The sequence below is a fragment of the Ostrea edulis genome, chromosome 2, assembly GCF_947568905.1.
Source record: "Ostrea edulis chromosome 2, xbOstEdul1.1, whole genome shotgun sequence".
Lineage (NCBI taxonomy): Eukaryota > Metazoa > Mollusca > Bivalvia > Ostreida > Ostreidae > Ostrea > Ostrea edulis.
In genome coordinates, this window is record NC_079165.1 from 68,221,126 (window position 1) to 68,242,804 (window position 21,679).

General features: G+C 37.0%; 1 protein-coding gene across 1 annotated transcript in view; it reads right to left on the minus strand.

Annotated features, from left to right (window-relative positions):
* Window positions 1-2,331: 2,331 nt before the first annotated feature.
* The window catches only part of LOC125681905 (glutamate receptor-like), a 35,865-nt gene continuing 16,517 nt past the window's right edge, over window positions 2,332-21,679 (minus strand). Inside the window, exons 4-17 of the mRNA XM_048922162.2 lie at window positions 19,581-19,783; window positions 16,104-16,157; window positions 15,376-15,534; window positions 14,929-15,108; window positions 13,769-13,876; window positions 13,180-13,275; window positions 11,377-11,538; window positions 10,947-11,293; window positions 10,280-10,478; window positions 8,642-8,883; window positions 8,385-8,493; window positions 7,428-7,574; window positions 5,142-5,279; window positions 2,332-4,319 (exon numbers count right to left, since the gene is read on the minus strand). Of these exons, the coding sequence (XP_048778119.1) occupies window positions 4,236-4,319; window positions 5,142-5,279; window positions 7,428-7,574; window positions 8,385-8,493; window positions 8,642-8,883; window positions 10,280-10,478; window positions 10,947-11,293; window positions 11,377-11,538; window positions 13,180-13,275; window positions 13,769-13,876; window positions 14,929-15,108; window positions 15,376-15,534; window positions 16,104-16,157; window positions 19,581-19,783 (2,228 nt within the window). The 3' untranslated portion in view covers window positions 2,332-4,235. The remainder of the gene's footprint in view (window positions 4,320-5,141; window positions 5,280-7,427; window positions 7,575-8,384; window positions 8,494-8,641; window positions 8,884-10,279; window positions 10,479-10,946; window positions 11,294-11,376; window positions 11,539-13,179; window positions 13,276-13,768; window positions 13,877-14,928; window positions 15,109-15,375; window positions 15,535-16,103; window positions 16,158-19,580; window positions 19,784-21,679) is intronic.

A 21,679-nucleotide genomic window follows, 5' to 3' on the forward strand; every position in this document is an offset into this window, starting at 1 on the left:
TTAATTCGCTTTTATGTTCTCATATCAACCGTTTTTATACGCCCGTTGAAGACGGGACGTATTATGGTATGGCGTCGTCCGTCTGTCTGTCCGGACCTTGTGGGCAGGATACAGACTGAACCATAAGTCCTAGGACTTTACAACTTGGTACATTTGATCACCATGATGAGAGGAAGATGCCTATTGTTTTTCAAGGTCAAAGGTCAAGGTCGTAGTATCACTTATTAGGAAAACCTTGTGGGCAGGATACAAACCGAACCGTAAGCTCCAGGATATTATAACTTGGTATATTTGATCACCATGATGAGAGGAAGATGCCTATTGTTTTTTAAGGTCAAAGGTCAAGGTTGTAGTATCACTTTTTAGGAAAACCTTGTGGGCAGGATACAAACCGAACCGTAAGCTCCTGGATATTATAACTTGATATATTTGATCACCATGATGGCAGGATAAAAACCGAACCGTAAGATCCAGGATATTATGTCTTGATATATTTGATCATCATGATGAGAGGAAGGTGCCTATTGTTTTTCAAGGTCAACGGTCAAGGTCGTAGTATCACTAATTAGGAAAACCTTGTGGGCAGGATACAAACCGAACCGTAAGCTCCTGGATATTATAACTTGGTATATTTGATCACCATGATGAGAGGAAGATGCCTATTTTTTTCAAGGTCAAAGGTCAAGGTCATAGGTTTACTTAGTAGGAAAACTTTGTAGGTATACATACCGAACCGTTGGGGCTAGGAGTGTCAAATTTAATATGCATATACCTTATTCCAAGTGGAGGAAGCCTATTGTTTCTCAAGGTCAAAGGTCAAGGTGGTTGTAGCAGGATACAAACAAAACTGTTGTGGCTAGGAATGCCAATACTTTTCTTTTTCAAGTTTAAAAGGTCAAGACTGTTAGATGGCATGCTTCACTTGATAATTTGGTGGCAAGTATAGATTGTGAACTTCCAAGTTATATTTTATTGAAGAGATATTTCTATATAATTTGAGATTCTCCTGCAAAAAAATGGTGATCTGCCTCTACAAAAATAGTTATGTTCAATATTTTTGACCATTTCAAACTGAAACTAATTACTGAAATAAACACATGAAATCAAATTGTATGGAGTATCATTCTGCATGATCTGTCTTCATTAAACATTTTATGGCTACAAGTAGCGCATTCTAAGGCTATCCCTCTTTATATCTTGATATCCATTTCTACAAGCATAGTAATGAATTAGCTCAGAGAGGACAGTGCTAACTTCACTAAAATATGAATCCCACTAAAATATGTTTTCCTTGAGCAAAATCTACGGGCGTATTATGTCACGTTGGCGTTGCTCTTGTTAAAACATACTGTCATATTGTTTTTGAATTTACTGGATGGGTGTAAACACAAACATTAGTCGTATTTTTTTTAAAATTTACATACCTACCTACCTATCCTCTTCGAGCCATGGTCGGCTCATAAGGCTTGACAGCATCTTCCGCCATCTCACTCTGTCATTTACTACTGTAACTGCTTCGCTCCATCTTTGTCATCCTAGTTGTTCGCGTTCTGCCTCTGCACTTCTTCGCCATGTTGTTTTTGGGCGACCTCTCTTTCTCTTACCCTCTGGGGCCCATGTCAGGGCTACTCTGGAGTTGTTGTCATGTGGTTTCCTCAGAGTATGTCCTATCCATCTCCATCTTCGGCATTTAACAATTTCACCTACTGGGCATGTCCTTGTCCTACAGTATAGTTCATCGTTACTGACTTTCATGGGCCAGAAGATGCGGAGTACTCTTCGTAGACATTTTCTCTGAAAAGTTTCCAATCTGGTGACATCACTTTCATTCAGTTTCCACATTTCTGCTCCATAGAGTAGCACAGACATCACATTGCTGTTAAATACTCTGATCTTTGTTGCTCTGTTGTATTTGGTGGACTTCCAAAGAGGATTAAGCATTGCAAATGCACTCCTGGTTAAACTCAGTCTGTGCTTGATGTCTTCTGTTGTCCCTCCTGTCTTGTTGACAATAGCACCAAGGTATGTGAAAATGTCCACATCCTCAACGTTTCTTCCCTTGATTGTGATAGGATTGGTTTCCTTTTTGTTAATTCTCAACACCTTGGTCTTGTTCGTGTTGATCCGGAGACCAATACTTTCAGCATGTGTACACAGTCTTTCGGTCTTTTCCTGCATGTGCTGGTGCTTACTAGATAGAGATAGAGGGCAATATCATCAGCGTAATCAAGGTCTTCTAGCTGGTTGATAAACTTCCATCTGATGCCTGTTCTCTTCCCATTTACATATACCCAGTAAATTGAAAAAAACTACAATACTACATAAACACAGTTTGAAATAATTTCATCGAATTTATTTCAAAAACAGTATATCACATAGATTTATAGAGATGATGTGGTAGTATGGAAAAGTTCTATTTCATGTTTACAAGCAGGAAAAAGATTTAAAAAAAAAAAAAAAGGTAAACTATTTTTCATATGAAATAAGTACATTCTGTATGAATACAATTTTTTCATTCTGATTTTGAAAATACAAGAGGCCCATGGAAGACAACGCTCACATGAGTCACCTTGCCCATACATGTGCATATACTCATGATTTGACTGTAATATCTTTAACATTTAATTAAACCGAAGCCTGGTTCAAGCGAGTCTTCAGAAACAAATTGATATCCACCCCATTTCCCATCTCCTGTTGGAAAGGAACATATTGCCATCATTTGAACAAGCTGGAATATCCTTCTTTTAAGGTAGACCAATCCTCGTGTGATGTTAGGTTTTTACAAATATCTCTACTAAATTAAACTTTGCGCATGATAGAAGTATATCTTTCAGAGGAATTTTATTCACTGGATAAAATAAAGATTTGGTAAATTTGATAGTGTTTATATTTTCCATAGATAATCAATTATTTATAATAAAAACAAGATTTGTTTGTGAAACACAAATGCCCCCGATAATGGCCAATTCCGAAGATGGCCAAAGTCACTAGGACAAATATCTTGGTACCAGTAGAAAGATCTTGTCACAAGAAATGCTCATGTACAATATGAAAGCTCTAATATTTACCATTTAGAAGTTATGACCAATGTAAAAAAAAAATTAAAAGTAGGCCAAATGTCAAGGTCAAAAGGTTTAGTACCAACGGAAAGGTCTTGTCAAAGGAACACTCATGTGAAATATCAAAGCTCTACCACTTACTATTCAAAAGTTATAAGCAAGGTTAAAATTTTCAAAAAGTAGGTCAAACGTCAAGGTCACAGGTTCAAAAATGTTGGTACCCACGGAAAGGTCTTGTCACAAGGAATACTCATGTGAAATATCAAAGCTCTAGCACTTACTGTTAAAAAATTATTAGCAAGGTTAAAGTTTTCAAAAAGTAGGTCAAACTCCAAGGTCAAGGTCATAGGGTCAAAAATGTTGGTACCCACGGAAAGGTCTTGTCACAAGGAATACTCATGTGAAATATCAAAGCTCTACCACATACTGTTTAAAAGTTATTAGCAAGGTTAAAGTTTCAGACAGAATTACAGACAGGACAAAAACGATATGCCCCCCATCTTCGATCTCGGGGGCATAAAAAATGTTGTCAAGGGCAATAACTCAGTACTAAGTAGGCATTTCCTTTACTGTATGTGTATCATACAATGTTTTCCGTAATATCCACAATAAAATACATATTTATAGATGAGCAGTTTTTATAAACTGCTGACTTTCAAAAGTTGTCATTTTTCTGATCTTGACCTGTTTTTGTATGTTTGACATCTTAAGAAAAGTGGCAACATACACGCTCTTTGGTTATCAATTAAATTAAACTATATTGAGTGGACATTTTCCCACTTTCAACCATAATATTGATAAGTCACATGAGGATGAAATACGTTGTGAAATGTTTGGTTAAGAGGGAACTAGAGATGTAGTCGAAAATGTGAAAAAGTTGACGACCTCAGAGAGGATAGATAAAGAGTTTAAAGTACTGTTTTGTCTGTATGTTATTAGTCAGACAAACGTAAATAATATATCTTATTTTATCCCAAAGACGTTAAAATAAGACGCAGAAATCAAAACCAGAATAAGCACCTACATCGATAGAAACCATGGTAATGGTTTTGTGAAACAGCCCGATTTTCAAGCTATTCACACTTTACAGGTTATTGTCACTCTTTATATCGTCTGTTGGGTCAATTGTTCCTGACACGGCGATCCATTCACAACGGCACCACACCCAGGCCGTTTTCAAATGGCTGTCCCGGTCATAGATGTATCACCGTTTTCGAAAGATTCCAAGATTATCAGTTTGGCTGGAGATGTCGTCTGGTACTGTAAGGAAACGAGACTTACGGCTAGTATACAAGGGGCCCACAATACACGCATGTCTAAGAAATCTTACATGGGTTAATGAATGAATAATAGAGTTTTAGAATGTGCAACATTTACAACGATGGCTTAGAAGCATGAAAATGAAGACCATTACATTAGGATAAACTGGAAGAATAAATGACACTTTGAAGAAAAGGATTAGACAAGGGCCTCGCCGTCTGCTTAGTAGTGACAACAGTCATCTGCTATTTGGGCCCACACTCGCGGTGATCCATCCCCTCCTTTCAATGTGTAAAACACAACCAATCATAACTTATATACATGTATATCCCGTAAATTCAATCGTGGATTCATATTTTTCAATCCCCAATGTCATTTGGTGCTTTCAATGAACTTTGCAGTAACACAAGATTTATTTGATTAGATATGTAGTATATTATAAAGGGGGGGGGATCACCGGAAGTGTGGGCATGTATAAACATTAGCTGCCTGTGCTAGTTACTAACAAGAGATGACCAAGCCGTTATATATTGAAATTTGATTAACTTATATGTTTATTTTTGTGACAATATTGAATAACAAATATGACAGCGATGTTTTGTACACAATATGTAATAATATATGTATAACATTTTCATTTTTCAATCCGCCGCCCTTTTCTCTCGAAAATTATACTTTGGAGTCAATTCTTCCTCTTATTAAGATATGACGTAAGTGAAACGAGTCCTTCGCGACAGAAGAACAAAGGCCCCAACCACAATGTAACTGAAATTGTGATGGTTCTGGAAAAGGTAGTATAATTATATAAGAAACCATACATACACCTTTATTTTCTTGAGCTCCTGCTAGCAGACTTGGACGGAGCGGTGTGTCTTCCCCGCAGTGAACTTTTTCTACAGCCTGTGGCTCCCATTTTCCGTTTATTTTTTTTCCAAGTTCATCCAGTAAAGTTTTGGCGCTCTAAATGTTAACAAAATTACTACAAAATACACATACAAAGGCTGCACATCAATTGCAATGTAAGGAACATGCAATATTCAGCATTATATAATGTTACTGGGTACAATCCTTCAATATCTATGGTAGGTACAGGAAATCGTTGCATGTGTTCAATTGTTAAAATTGTCGTATGCTTTTGTAACGTGTAGCGGTCACCCAGCCAAGTGCTGATCACGCTCGCCGTTGCTTAACTTGCGTGATCAAGAGAGAGAGACTCTACCATATCATCAGAAAAGCTAGCTCTCTAGCGAGGCAGTATAAGATCCCTCTTATACTGTCCGCTACACTCCCCCCTACTCGGGGAAGCTTCGTCCCGAAGCTTATCGTGAGTTCTCTCTGAACGTTTGGCACTTCTTCACCAACGGCATCTGCCGTTACCGACGACAACCACCCGTCGTCCCCGGACGAAACCACGTCCGTACATGGACACGAAGTCCCAGAGCTCCGAAGAGACTCTACCTGAAGAAATCCCACCGCTGCCACCAAATTGTATCGTGTAGCGGTCACCCAGCCAAGTGCTGATCACGCTCGCCGTTGCTTAACTTGCGTGATCAAGAGGGAGAGACTCTAACACATTACCAGAAAAGCTAGCTCTCTATAGCGAGGCAGTACAAGATCCCTCTTATACTGTCCGCTACACTTTGTTGAGATCGTTGTATGTTTTGTTAAAAGAAAGGAGAATCTATCTTTGCACCCAAACTCGTAAATGATCATCTTCATATAGTTCGAACTAGTGTGCATTAATTATCCATCCATACATTTTAAAGCTATATTCATAAAATAAGATATGTGCCTATATATTGTCATTTCGTAAGCTAAGCGTTTTATTCATTTCAATGATTTTACTCTCTGGACAGAAAGTTTTTCTAAACATGTCCAAGTCATACATGTATTAGTAATGTTTGCTTAATATCATGCTCTGAAAGGGCTTTAGAAATCATGATTCAGTTGGATCTCCAATCATTTTCAATGTTTTCAACTTAGAGTAAACTTGAGGTGATAGCGGATGAACAGTCCAGTGTGTTGACAGCCTCATAAGCCGAGGGATTCCACTCACATCATTCCTCCACGTGAAAGTTGACAAGGAGGAGGAGAAGATCGCAATCAGGGCCTGGGAATTTCTTAAAAGTACAACAAAGGTAAAACAATGGTCTTTCTTATCTTGACTTTGTAGCACTGCTTCCTGATCCGGTTATGTATGAGGTATTCTATTCTTACCTTGACTTTGTAGCACTGCTTCCTGATCTGGTTTTGTATGAGATATTCTATTCTTACCTTGATTTTGTAGCACTGCTTCCTGATCCGGTTATATATGAGGTATTTTATTCTTACCTTGACTTTGTAGTAGCACTGCTTCCTGATCCGGTTATGTATGAGGTATTCTATTCTTACCTTGACTTTGTGCTTCCTGATCCGGTTATGTATGAGGTATTCTATTCTTACCTTGACTTTGTAGCACTGCTCCCTGATCCGGTTATGTATGAAATATTCTATTCTTACCTTGACTTTGTAGCACTGCTTCCTGATCCGGTTATGTATGAGGTATTTTATTCTTACCTTGACTTTGTAGCACTACTTCCTGATCCGGTTATGTATGAGATATTCTATTCTTACCTTGACTTTGTAGCACTGCTTCCTGATCCGGTTATGTATGAGGTATTCTATTCTTACCTTGACTTTGTAGCACTGTTTCCTGATCCGGTTGTGTATGAGGTATTCTATTCTTACCTTGACTTTGTAGCACTACCTCCTGATCTGGTTATGTATGAGGTATTCTATTCTTACCTTGACTTTGTAACACTGCTTCCTGATCCGGTTATGTATGATTCTATTCTTACCTTGACTTTGTAGCACTGTTTCCTGATCCGGTTATGTATGAGGTATTCTATTCTTACCTTGACTTTGTAACACTGCTTCCTGATCCGGTTATGTATGAGGTATTCTATTCTTACCTTGACTTGTGCTTCCTGATCCGGTTATGTATGAGGTATTCTATTCTTACCTTGACTTTGTAGCAGTGCTTCCTGATCCGGTTATGTATGAGGTATTCTATTCTTACCTTGACTTGTGCTTCCTGATCCGGTTATGTATGAGGTATTCTATTCTTACCTTGACTTTGTAGCACTGCTTCCTGATCCGGTTGTGTATGAGGAATTCTATGACAGAAGTCATCATCGCGATAATTAATCCACCAATTAAAATGTGAAACATTCCCGACACGTTGCTAAGGGTAAGCGATCTCTTTTTTCCTCCATCCTGAAACACAACATATTGACAGTCCTGAATCATTAAAGAACATTTTTAAAACCTTCATACATGTATTTTTATTTTTTTGCCCCCGAGATCGAAGATCGGGGGGGGGGGGGGGGCATATTGTTTTTGTCCTGTCTGTCATTCTGTAATTCTGTCTGAAACATTCACCTTGCTAATAACTTTTGAACAGTAAGTGATAGAGCTTTGATATTTCACATGAGTATTCCTTGTGACAAGACCTTTCCGTGGGTACCAACATTTTTGGCCCAGTGACCTTGACGTTTGACCTACTTTTTGAAAATTTTAACCTTGCTTATAACTTTTGAACAGTAAGTGATATAGCTTTGATATTTCACATAATTACATGTATTCCTTGTGACAAGACCTTTCCGTTGGTACTAAACCTTTTGACCTTGACATTTGACCTACTTTTAATTTTTTTTTTTACATTGGCCATAACTTCTAAATGGTAAATATTAGAGCTTTCATATTGTACATGAGCATTTCTTGTGACAAGATCTTTATACTGGTACCAAGATATTTGTCCTTTGACCTTGGCCATCTTCGGAATTGGCCATTATGGGGGGCACTTGTGATTAACAAACACATCTTGTTCATATTCGTTCAATTACATTATACAAGTTTTGTTATAAATACCTGCTGCACAAAAAAGTTAATCGACGGGTAATTTGTAAAATGCTTTCTGTATACAACCTAATGTTTCGACGACTCTTGTAATCACGTGATTTGTATAATTAACCTGCAGACATTGGAGAAGTAAATTCTAGTTTTCTCTGTACAAATATCAGTCACCTGCCCTGTTCCTGCTCCACAGCGTCCTTTCTCGACCCACCACCTGGTCTCCAGCCTGAGCAGCTCACCTAGCTCGCGAAGCTTCAAGACTTCCAAATTCAACCTCTTTCTAAAAAGAAAGGGATCAATTAGATTAAAAACAACCCAAATTTTCCATCGTCGTAAATGGTGGCACTATCAATGATAAACACATTTCGAAAATCTCAAGGTTAATGACACAGAAAGATTTTGGTTGTTGTTATATTTTGGGTACAAACCCGAGGTCTTTCCTACGCTTTCTGTTGATAGCGATACCATAGTCAATACTATTGATGAGTCCTCCAGTTGACACTGTTTTACACGGTTTTTGCTGACTGAGATAATCATTAAATACTCCCTCTAAGATGAACGCATACTCCCCCTTCTCCTCCATTACCTTCTCGTACCCTTTCTCATTACTCTCCATGAGGTAACGAGACATAACATTCCACATTTTCTCATATGTTACCACTTTTGAATTCTGAAAGGGAAAATTGAAGGTATACACATATTCATCAACGTGCTGTTATAATTACTTTTTATAGTTATATGTACTTCATGCTTGGATATTTTATTGAACATAGACTTTAATGGCAAACTAGTAACTCAACTTTATGACAAATGGGATGACTTCAGTTTCTCCATCGTCAACTTTTCATATTTATGTAGCAATATTCCATTATCACCTGCATATGATGTTTATGTCTCTCAAATGATTCGATAAGCAAGGGCATTTTCTGCATATCATCAGTTTTTAAATCGAGGCAGGCTACTGGCAAATAAGTTGGTGTTCCAATGGTTTCAACAGTCTCGTGAAAATCAGCATTTCGCAAAATCTATGGTCGTTATAACGATCTAATTTGCATATGCAACCTGTCATTAGCACTGGTATTAAACTGATGATAGTAACGATCGTTACTATCATCCCAAAATGGCGGAAGGAAATTCCGGAAAGACCACGTTTACTAATTATATCTATTTGTATTGTTTATTTGCGAATGATATGTAAGTAAGAAATATCATACACTAGCAACAATTACGATCAGGTGTTACTTTATCTTTTATACGGCTCATATGAACAGAAAATTCGTCGTTGAAAAAACAGCGAGGATGATAGTAACGGAAATTAATGATGATAGTAACGTAAGAACTTTCGTTACTATCATCCTCGCTGTTTTTTCAACGACGAATTTTCTGTTCATATGAGCCGTATAAAAGATAAAATAACACCTGATCGTAACTGTTGCTAGTGTATGATATTTCTTACCTACATATCATTCGCAAATAAACAATACAAATAGATATAATAAGTAAACGTGGTCTTTCCGGAATTTCGTTCCGCCATCTTGGGATGATAGTAACGATCGTTACTATCATCAGTTTAATACCAGTGATTAGGTCAAATGCCGTCTGATGGGTTTCCAACCAATTGTTAGGCCTTTCTTTACACACTAATTTTGACTACGGATTACTCCGTTTACCTAAACGAAATATAGGGTTCATGGCGGGTGTGACCGGTCAACAGGGGATGCTTACTCCTCCTAGCCACCCGATCCCATCTGATGTGTCCAGGGCCAATATATTTGCAGTATCTTGATTTTGTATTCTTTGTAGGAATTATGAGACTGATTGCTATTCGTCGTCTTCACTTTTTCTTAATTATTTAGTAAATTAGAAATCCAGAAAAAGGACATGCGTAATTAAGATGACACTATATACTAGTACTGCACGAATAACGTGGTAGATTTTTAAGCTTTAAAATAAAATTACATGTATCTGACTCGCAAAGGCTTATATGTGTCTCTCGGGTACATTATTTTTGAATAGACGCAAAAACGTAATAAGAAATTAGTACACTTGTAATGAAAATAAAATACCATGAAAAAATCCTGGGAGGACCCTCCCTCCACGGTGCCATATTTGACCTTGGTCTGTGCTACAAGGTCATCAACGTTCTTTATCTTAAAATCCAAGCTCTCAACGGTAAGGAAAGCAGCAAGGTTTGCCGTATAAGAAGCGACCAAAATAAGTGTAAAAAACCACCAGGCGCTTTCTGCGCAACGTCCAGAAAAAGATCTGAAATACATGGTGAACTATGCATTGTTCAAAAATCTAAAGCCAATAATGCTTAGATAAATGCATCGTCAGAAACCCACGGTTGACTACGCTTCGTTCCCCTCTCCATCACCCGTGAGTTCATTCATTCCTACTCGCTCGTTCTCATGAATAATTAATGAGGTAATTTGATTGGGCGCTCATCGTTTACCCTGAGCTTTGTCCAATCAACAAGACGATTTCAGCCCAATTTTGGTATACAATTCTTGTGATAGCAAGTTAAGTCGATGCTACCTTTAAAAACAGAAGAGTAGCAGTACTATAACGATTACTTTGATTGGACGATATTTTCAAAATTTATTCATGAGAACTAGCGAGTAGGAATAAATGGACCCACGAGTGATGGAGAGAGGAACGAAGCGTAATCAACCGTGGGTTTCTGACGATGAGATAAATGATGTAAGAACAAAACTCATCAATTCTAATTACCTCGGTGATATATCTGATCCTTGTTGCATAAGAGCTCCAAGGGAACTCCACAGAGAATTTGTCATGTTAAAATCGCTTGAGGGACCCTCCTCGGAATTTTCGGACCACTCGAAAGGACTAAATCGCCCAATCAGAAAGAGTATGATACTGGTCGTCAGGAAACCAACAGCGATACACAACCAAACATTCTTGTGGAGAGGTTCTTTAAAAGAAAACATGCCAGGTTTTCTTTTCTCTGGCTTATAGATCATGAGACTGAGTCCCGTACGCATGAAAGGCTTCGTAAAATCTACAACTTTTTGGCGATCTTTCGTTATTGTTATGGGAGCGATAGCTAAATCTGCCTCCTATAATAAAAAAAGTCTTCAGTAAAATTTTCAGTATATGATAACTTCCGACACACGATGTACCAGATAGTTCATTTACTTACGTCATCTACTAGTTTTCTTATCATATCACCATAAGTTTTGTTTTTCTGTGTTTGCACTACGAATGGTCTTCTAAATACATCAGATTGGTTGAGAAGCCGTATAAGGTCAACAATGTATCCCTCCTCCGTCCCGTTGTCAGTTTTGTAGAAAAATGGTTTTTCCTTTGAAAAGAGAGCAAAGCGTTCTTCGCAATAATTATAATGTGAAATTATATTATTAACTGCTGCTGATTACATTTACCAGTGCTTTATCGGTAATAAGCATATGTTGTTTCAACCTCTTTTGTTTCTCTATAAAGGCACCGATATTTCACGTTGACATAAATTATGATATCTTATATATTACAAATAAATGTATCGGCTGTATGTCTTATAGGAGATATAGAAACCTTGCAAAGGCTGGGTACAATTTATACCATTCCTCCACTATTTATATACTCCAATGTTACAAACAAATTAAGACATTGAAGTATGGTAATTTATAGGACATAAATTCTATCAAACTGTGCAGGCAAAATTTAAAAGAATTTACATTTCAATTCAATATGACTGTAACTTTACGAAGGAATGATTAAAACAAAAACTGAGTCATCATCATAACGTCTGTTAAATCTACCAATGGATATCAAGAAGTTTCCATCTACTGTAGATTGATAGAACATTTAGTAAAGACGGACCGGACCACAAAGGCTCTCCTTCTCGAGACCGTTCCTTCACCAAACATCCGGCATTAGAAGTAAAATACATGGGCCATTCGAATATGACCTTAAAACGGAGGTCATGTGTCACGGTAGGATAGACTGATTAATTGTATGTTGTTTAACGTCCCTCTCGAGAATTTTTCACTCATATGGAGAGGTCACCACTGCCGATGTAGGGCTGCAAAATTTAGACCTATGCTCGGCGCCGACGACCTTAGAGCAGGGATGGACCTTTATCGTGCCACACCTGCTATGACACGGGACCTCGTTTTTTCGGTCTTATCCGAAGGACCGCCCCATTTAGTCTCCTCGTACGACAAGCAAGGGGTACTGGGGACCTATTCTATCCCGGATCTCCACGGGGTGTCACGGTAGGAGTTGGTACGGATCATAAAAAAAAATTAATTGCGTAACTTGTACTATAGCTGTAATAATGTATTATGATTACTTTATGTACTACAATTGTAATGATGATTAGTTACGTACTGTAACGATGATTAAGTTACGTATTTTATTTGTAATGATGATTAAGTTTCGTATTTTAACTGTAACGTTGATTAAGTTACGTATCTTATCTGTAACGATGATTAAGTTACGTATTTTACCTGTAACGATGATTAAGTTACATATTTTACCTGTAACGATGATTAAGTTCCGTATCTTATCTGTAACGATGATTAAGTTACGTATTTCATCTGTAACGATGATTAAGTTACGTATTTTATTTGTAATGATGATTAAGTTTCGTATTTTAACTGTAACGTTGATTAAGTTACGTATCTTATCTGTAACGATGATTAAGTTACGTATTTTACCTGTAACGATGATTAAGTTACATATTTTACCTGTAACGATGATTAAGTTCCGTATCTTATCTGTAACGATGATTAAGTTACGTATTTCATCTGTAACGATGATTAAGTTACGTATTTTACCTGTAACGATGATTAAGTTACGTATCTTATCTGTAACGATGATTAAGTTACGTATTTCATCTGTAACGATGATTAAGTTACGTATTTTCACTGTAACGATGATTAAGTTACGTATTTTAACCGTAAAGATCGTTACGTGTATTATGATTGTAATGATGATTACGTACTGCAACTGTAACGATGATCAGCGGACGATCGGCCTTGGATAGATAATTATTCCGTTTCTTCAAATTGATTCCTGAAGTTGTCGTCCAATTTCCAATCTAATCCCAATGTAGAAATAAATATAGAGTTATTATGTTGAATTGAAATTATTTGAGTTTTGAGAATAAACTTGAAATCCATGTGCGTTAACCATCATATGGTAGTTATCACATGACAATTACAAATTATAAAAGTCCATCAAATGTAACAAAATATTGCACAATTATATAACATTAAATCAATTTATTAGGTATTATATTCAGAAAGAAAATCAGTAAAATATTGTGACTTTTTAAGATTTTAAATTAGGTTCTTTTAGCCCATCATAATAGTTTTTATAGTAAAATAATATGTTTGATAAATTATGATCTTGGTACTCTCTCCAATAAAATTTCACACCGAGTATCTCGATAAAACGGGCACCTTGGCATCGGCTCAGCTCTGCTAATTTGCGACCCACTACATGTTGTATAGTTTCTGTGAGTTTGTATATACATCAATACCTTAAAGTAATTCTTGACACCCCTTATGTATTTATGATACTAAACGTACCTCCTTTAAATGAGATCGGAAACCAAAACCAAATAGTCGAAGTCCATAATTTTTTCTATATCCTTTATCATTGAAGGCGATGTGTCCAGTTAACCCTTCCAATTTTATCTATAACAAACATATTGCATGCATTTTTCATTTGATGTAAAACAGCTCTATAGGAAAATCAATCCATGTAATTCATTTATATTTTGATATAAAACATAACTTCTACTGAAGCTCGCCATGGGTGGGTGGGAGGGGGGCATTGTTTTAACTTAAATTTGCACTACTTGTTGTATATTATATCCTTGTGGTTATCAAAAAGAAGTCTTCTAAGGATTTTCCTATTCAAACTTCAGACTGTACACTTCGACTATCGTCCTGCCATGTAACCGGGGGTCAGAGATTAACCAACTCTCGTCTACTCTACATGGGACTTGTTCTTCTGAGTGGAATTGAAAATATTTGTTCTCCACTGTATATGTTTCCACATAAAAAACAATTTGAACACATATCCTCATCCTGACCCACCCCCAGCCTCGGGGCCACCACGTACACAAATAATGGATACATAATACGTGAGGATACCAACATGATGTTTGGAAATACTACACCTAATTGTGATTCTTGAACAAGTTTTTAAAAAAAGATTTGTCCAATACCTTCCTTACCAAACATGATGTAACACAAATTACTCCACTCTGGGTCTCGGTAATAATGGAGTGAACAGATTTGAATCTTCATTATACTTCTGTATCAGTGAGCTTACTTGCAAAATTTGGCTCAGCTGGTCCGGTTGTTCTTGGGAAGGAAATTTTGTAACAACTCTCAGTATTTCATTGTTTCTCTCTTAGAAGTCACAGGGGCTAAGCCCGTTTTGAGCCCGAAGTCTGTGATACCATAAATATAGATAAATCTATATTTATGGTATCACAGAGTTCGGACCCAAAACGGGCTTAGCCCCTGTGTTAGAAGTCCTTCATTTAAAGACATCTTAATTTTCCTTGCTTAAGAATAAGTTGTGTCACGTTTTGTTGATTTTGTTTTGGTGATTATGGAGGACAAGGCAAGAGTTAAAAGACGGGAAAATTTTGATCAGGAGAGCTCACCTGGGATTTCAGCTCAGGTGAGCAAGAAATGAAACCTTGTTGCGTTAAGAATACATGTTTTGTTATAACCTTTTTTAGCTGTTGAAGTAACGTCGGGCCCATATTGTCAGGACAGAGGTCTTCTAATGTTGCTGTATTACAATATTTACATTTTCTGATGATTCCACGCCTGGATCTGAAGTTGTCCCTAATGCTGTGGAGGGCGGATGACAGAAGAGCCACACCATCTATGAGTAAGGCTGCATCTACCTACCATGGTTAAAACTCCTCGATTACTGGATGGATTGATTGACACACTTTCTTTCAGGAATATGAATGACTTCACACAAAAACCACATTAACCTAAATTTCTTTCAGTGGTGATTTTTGTTGCTCTTCAGAAACGAAGATATATTAGTAACTCGGCCTGTCTTCAAACATGCAGCATTAGATGTGAAATTAAGGAAGCTTTTGCAGAAGAAAAGATGAAATTTACACTGTAGTGAAAATAATGGAAATGATTTGACCGATAATTACGGGTAAGGAATAATTGTTCGGTATGTTTCTTTCTTTATGGAGTGCGTGGATAAATGCTATTTCATCCGAGGGGGTCTTCGTCAGGAATTTGAAACCAGTTATGTTAACTCCACCATGAAGAAACCTCTCATTCAGAAAGTCCTCGTACGCCTCAATGTTCTGAAACAAAACGTGACTGAATTCAGCACATATTATTCCTATAATGTTTAATACACAACTTTCATACAATACACATATAACTCGTCTGTATACCAGGAATCCGTTTTTCGTTTGTTATATTAAGAATAATTCGTAAAGGTAATGATTTAAGATGTGCATGGTTAATCATAAAACTTGATACCTATGCTAATCAGCAAAAATGAGTGAAGCCATAGTTTCGCATCTTAAATTAAATATTGATAAACTTCATGTAATACACTGTGCTCTCAATAATAAATGACAAATGCTAATGATTGTAAAGTATAGTTAATGATTAGTGGACTAGGAATTTAAAAAAAAAGATGTGCTTGAAAAATTATAATTAACATTCGTTAACTTAAGATTAGGGTTGTTAATCAATTATCAGATAAGATATGTTTAAAACTACATATATGTCTGATAAATTATAGTTTTTAGTTGTCAAATATAGTTAATGGTGATTTGAAGTTGATTTAACATGAAACCCTTGTATACGACCATATACTTTCACTTGCTTTTGGTCGGTTGTCAGCACTAAAGAAAGTACTTACAAAACCACCGATAATAATGTTATATCCATTTCTGTTCATTCCGGAATCAATCATCTGCAAATAATAAAAAAAAATCTTAACAATATCTATATGGTGGTAGAATAAACCTTAAAATTGATAATATACTTGTTTACAGATATAAAAAAAAACCCACAACAAACAATCCAGCTATCATCAAACAACTAAGAGTCCCATGGGTCACACAGCTCACCTGCCAGTCCTGTGAAAAATATATTTATCAATACTTAGACCTTTCTTTACATTTCAGTATCAAATGTCCCAGATGAGTTAACCGGTCGCGGTAACTCAGTTGTAGAGCGTTCGCTTCCTAACAGTTAGTTCGTGAGTTCGAGCCCCACTCGTGCTATGACTGCGTCAAACCTAAGGCGTTAAAATAGGTAGTGACTGTCCCTTCGCCAAACACTCGGCATTTAGAAGTGAGAATCACCGGTCTTTCGGATATGACCTTAAAAGGGAGATCTCATGTTGAGGCAGGCGTAGGCACGATAAAGAACCACCACTCACTACTACTACGGCCCTGAGCGCTCAGCACAGGTCTGTGGTTCTATTTCTCGACGGAACGTAAAACAATCAATCCATCAAATCCCAATCGAGTTAAAACGTCAATATTGTGATTAAGGCGCTAGTGTGAGTATAAACGTCAATATTTTGATTAAGGCGCTAGTGTGAGTACAAACGTCATTATTATATACTTTCAATTTCATCTCTTCTTTTTTCTTTAAAAGTTTGCGGGCATATATCACACGATATATGCCCGGAAACATTCCGGCCCGCAAACATTACGTCACAATCAAATTTCTACGCCGTTAATTTTCAAATTTTTCGTGTTTTTCATCTTTTACTCAGTTAAACCGATAAAGTTATTGTTAAAAATAAAATTATTGTTAGTTTCTAAATGAAATTGAAAGTATATAATAAAAAGGTTATAGACTTTGTATGGGAAATATGACGACCTCGTTTTTTGTCGCGAACGGGCCTCGCGAGCTCGGTCCGTCTACACGCCAAAAAACTCGATCGTCATATTTTCCCATACAAAGTCTATAACCTATAAATATTGTGATTAAGGCGCTAGTGTGAGTATAAACGTCAATATTGTGATTAAGGCGCTAGTGTGAGTATAGACATATGGAACCCAAACTCTTCTTAATTGATAAATTAAAACGTCATTGTATATTGCTTTGTTAAAATGTAATACTTCTCCGCTTTTGAAAACATACTACAGAATACTGTATAAACGGATGTGTTGCTTTGAACCCCTGCTGTGACCCTATCCCGGCCAAAAAACTAAAGTTTGAACATAAAGTGACTTTATTACAATACATGACAATTCAACTGTATGACAAACGGGATGATTTCAGCTTCTCCATCGTCAAGTTCCCATATTTATGTAGCAATATTCCATTATCACCTGCATATGGTGTTTATATATCTCAACTGATTCGATATGCAAGAGCTTGTTCAGCATATAGTCAGTTTTTAAATCGAGGTAAGCTACTGACAAACAAGTTGATGGTACAGGGATTTCAACAGTCTCGATTGAAGTCAGCATTTCACAAATTCTATGGTCGTTATAACGATCTACTTCGTCAGTACAACCTCGCATTGGGTCAAATGCTGTCTGACGTGTTTCATACCGATTGTTGAGCCGTTCTTGGCACACTGATTTCGACTGCGGATAACTCCGTTTACCTGATCAGGATATAGGGCTCACGGCGGGTGTGACCGGTCAACAGGGGATGCCTACTCCTCCTAGGCACCTGATCCCACCTCTGGTGTGTCCAGGGGTCCGTGTTTGCCCAACTATCTATTTTGTATTGCTTATAGGAGTTATGAGATTGATCACTGTTCGTTATCTTCACCTTGCATGAAGTTTCTTGCTTATTGTTCCGGAAATTAATAGGCTTTTAGTTCAAAAGTTGATCCTTCTCCAGATGACGATGTCTGATTGATTGTTTTGCTGTTTTCCGCCACACTCAAAATTTTTTCAGTTATGGAAGAGAGAACCCAGATACAATGTACCTGGGAAGGAACCACCGCCCTTCCGAAAGTAAACTGGAAAACTTTCTCACTTACCGGCGCGAGCAGGATTCGAACCCGCGCCGACCAGAGGTGAGAGGCAGTGTGACTTTGAACGCGATGCCCTAACCACTCGGCCACGGAGGCCCCTGAAGATGTCTGTATACATGTATATATATGGAACAATATTACATCATCTCCTGTATACGCGTTTATGTTTTTCAACTGTTCTGCGTATGATCAGTTGATCAAGGTATAAGATGTTATAGGGATTTCATGAAGTCAGCATTTCGCAAATTCCATGGTCGTTTATGATTATCTTATTTGCCTGTCGTTAGGTCGAATGCTGTCTGACGTGTTTCATATCAATTGATAGGCCGTTCTTTACACACTGATTTGGACCATGGATTACATCGTTTACCTGACCATGATAAAGGCCTCACGGCAGGTGTGACCGGACGGCAGGGATTGCTTACTCCCTCTTGCCATACTTTTAATTTTGTATTGCTTATAGGATTCAAGAGATTGACCACTGTTCGTTAACTTCACTCTTCACCGCTGTGACAACTGTAAACTTGACACCGAGTATAGCTATAAAAATGTACAAATTTCTGCACCCTTGTTCTGGCCCCATAAGCCGTGATTTATACAACCTTGGGGTTCCGGGTTCCATTCTCGATCTCAAGGCCGCGTCAAGCCTAAGACATTGATAATAATATCAATGCTTTACCTAACGAAGGTTACTTGATTAGTGAATAACACCAATATCGACTGTTCATTCGGCAAGCGCCAGGCATTAGAGATGAAAGCCATGCATCATTTAGATATGACCTTTAAAATGGAGGTCCTGTGTCACGTGAAAGCCGCGCATCATTTAGATCTGACCTTTAAAATGGAGGGCCTGTGTCACGTGAAAGTAGGTCCTGTGTCACGTGAAAGTCACGCATCATTTAGACATGACCTTTAAAATGGAGGTCCCATGTTCCGGTAGGTGTTGGTACGATAAGGAATCCTCACTGTTAAGACCGTGAGCGCCATGTATAGGTAAAAGTTTGTGACACTTCACTACAACTGATGACGTCTTTATGTGAACTAACATAAACTCGAATAAGACGTAATACAACATACATATACTTGTAAGTCATCCATAGGACAAACTTGTATCTCTACTGTATAAACAAGCTACCTTGTTAAGTTTTCCCTAACACAGGGGGCTTATCCAAACTGGAATCGCCTTTACCAAAAATATTTTGAGACGGTGATTTTGGAGATGTCCACAATGTGAAAAATTAACGATGGACACATAAACAGACGACAGAGAAACATCGATAGAAACGCTTACACGACCAAGGTCAGCTGACAGCTACAAAGTTATTTCTCAACTAAATAGGAATTTATCATTGTTCATTGTACTTAAAGCTGACAAATGGGGAATTTCACCATTCTCATCAACCGCATCGTGGCAGCAGTAGATCCCAAATCCAGTATAAATAATTTCTGGTTGCATCCGGGGCCCTTTCGGTCCATGTGGTATAATTCAGAGTACACGTAAATGTCGTTATTCGAAATTCTATGGTAAGAAACCTGAAAACTTGCAGAATGTTTCCAGTGTAGCATGGCTAGTTCCTCCATACGCCATAGACCTATTGCATGTTGAAAAAAAAAGTTACTTAGATTGATGATGTAAAACCAACTTTGGAAAATAGTTGTGTTCATTAAAACACTGACGTCACAACTTGTTAAACTAACCATCTAATCTACAATTATGTTTCTGTTATCGTAATTGCAATACGGGTATTGTCCCGCTATCTGCGTCCTGCATGGAAACAAGTGCAACGTATCGTTCATAGTATCAACATTTTGATACGAGCACAAATTTTTCATGTATATAGCACGTCATATTTATATTTATTCCTCTATAAAGATATCTTATATAATCTATGATGTATCTTCTATTTTTGATACGTCGCATCACACAGGAAGAACGCTTAATTTGTGTATTGGAAAGACGTACATGGCCAGAAGGGAAATAACAAGAAAGGACAAGAGCCATTCCTGACCCCCTCTTCAAAAATACTAATATTACGTATAGTTAGAGGGCATACCTAATCCTAACAGGAAATAATACTTTTTTCTTGTTATCCCCGTAATTTGGTTGCCTAGCAACACATCAAACATAACAACCATAATTTGAATTTCAGGTCTATTTCAACAAAACATTTATTCATCAAAATAATAAAAAGGTTCCATATTTTTTAGCCACCACACAATAAAAATTAATTAGCTGAAAACTCCAAAAGGGTTAACCTTTTTATAACTTCTGAAGAAGAAAAAAACGTTTGAGACTTCATTTTGATTTTTTGCACATTATTTACCCAGAGTAAAATCAAAGAGGATTACAATTATGGAAACTATACATTTTTTATTTATATAAGTTTCTCTTTCTGACACCAGCAAAGAATATGATCTTGATTTTTTAAATAATGACAACTGTACATGTGCAAACCTATTTTATAAAATGTGATAAAACAAATCAAAGAATGCGCGTATTCTTGCTTTAATAGTCATAGAACATCATTATACCCTTGTTATTTGTTTTCCTTTAATGGGGATAAAACATCTTGTATTATTGATGTAAGGTATAGTTCATGTATAACCTTTTAAGTTTGTTATTTAAACTTTTTAAAAGCTTTTAGAAATGAACACTTCATATCATAAGGCTTCGTGATTTTACCCACATGTATTTGCCTAACAAGATTTTCCTACCAAACCAGTGTTTTGTATCAAAAATGACACAGGGTTATTTATTATTCTACGGGGTTATTTTTCTTCAATCCACACGGAGAAAAATGACCCCAATACTATAATTTCTACAAAAAATGGGTCATTTTTCTATGTAGAATATTGACCAAGGGGTCAAAATTCTACGTAGAAAAATGACCCCGGTCAATATTCTACGGGGGTCACTTTTCGTCGTTACACCGGCAATGCAAGAATACAGCGATGTAGGGCTTCAACTGTGTGCATTATTTCTGTGCTCCAAATCCAAGGTTTTTATAAGGGGTGGATCTGCAGCTCCATGGTCTGTCCCAATGTTTCCCAGAGAGCTACTGATCTGTAGTTAGGTGGGGTGGATATAAAAGAAAAACTTAGTTGAAATATCATTGAAAATCTTTAATGATATTTCAACTAAGTTTTTGTAGGTATGCCAATGATTGATATGATGACGGCAGTAAAAATGTTCGAGATGCAATTTCTTCGATTTGCATGAATAGCAGGACAATACTCGTATCGTAAGACATTTTAAAAATAATCTTCAATAGTCGTACCCATATAAATATGGCTACATTTTCAATTAAATTTGCGATCACAGTAATTCTATCAAGTCCAGGAATTTAATATCATAGTTAAGACTTTTGAAGAGGTAAATCGAAAACTGTTTCAAATTATGTTTGCAGATACATGTATAAGTACATTCAAGAGACGGCAGAGAGTATAACTGACGCCAAGGTATTAAAATTTGGTACAGATATTATACT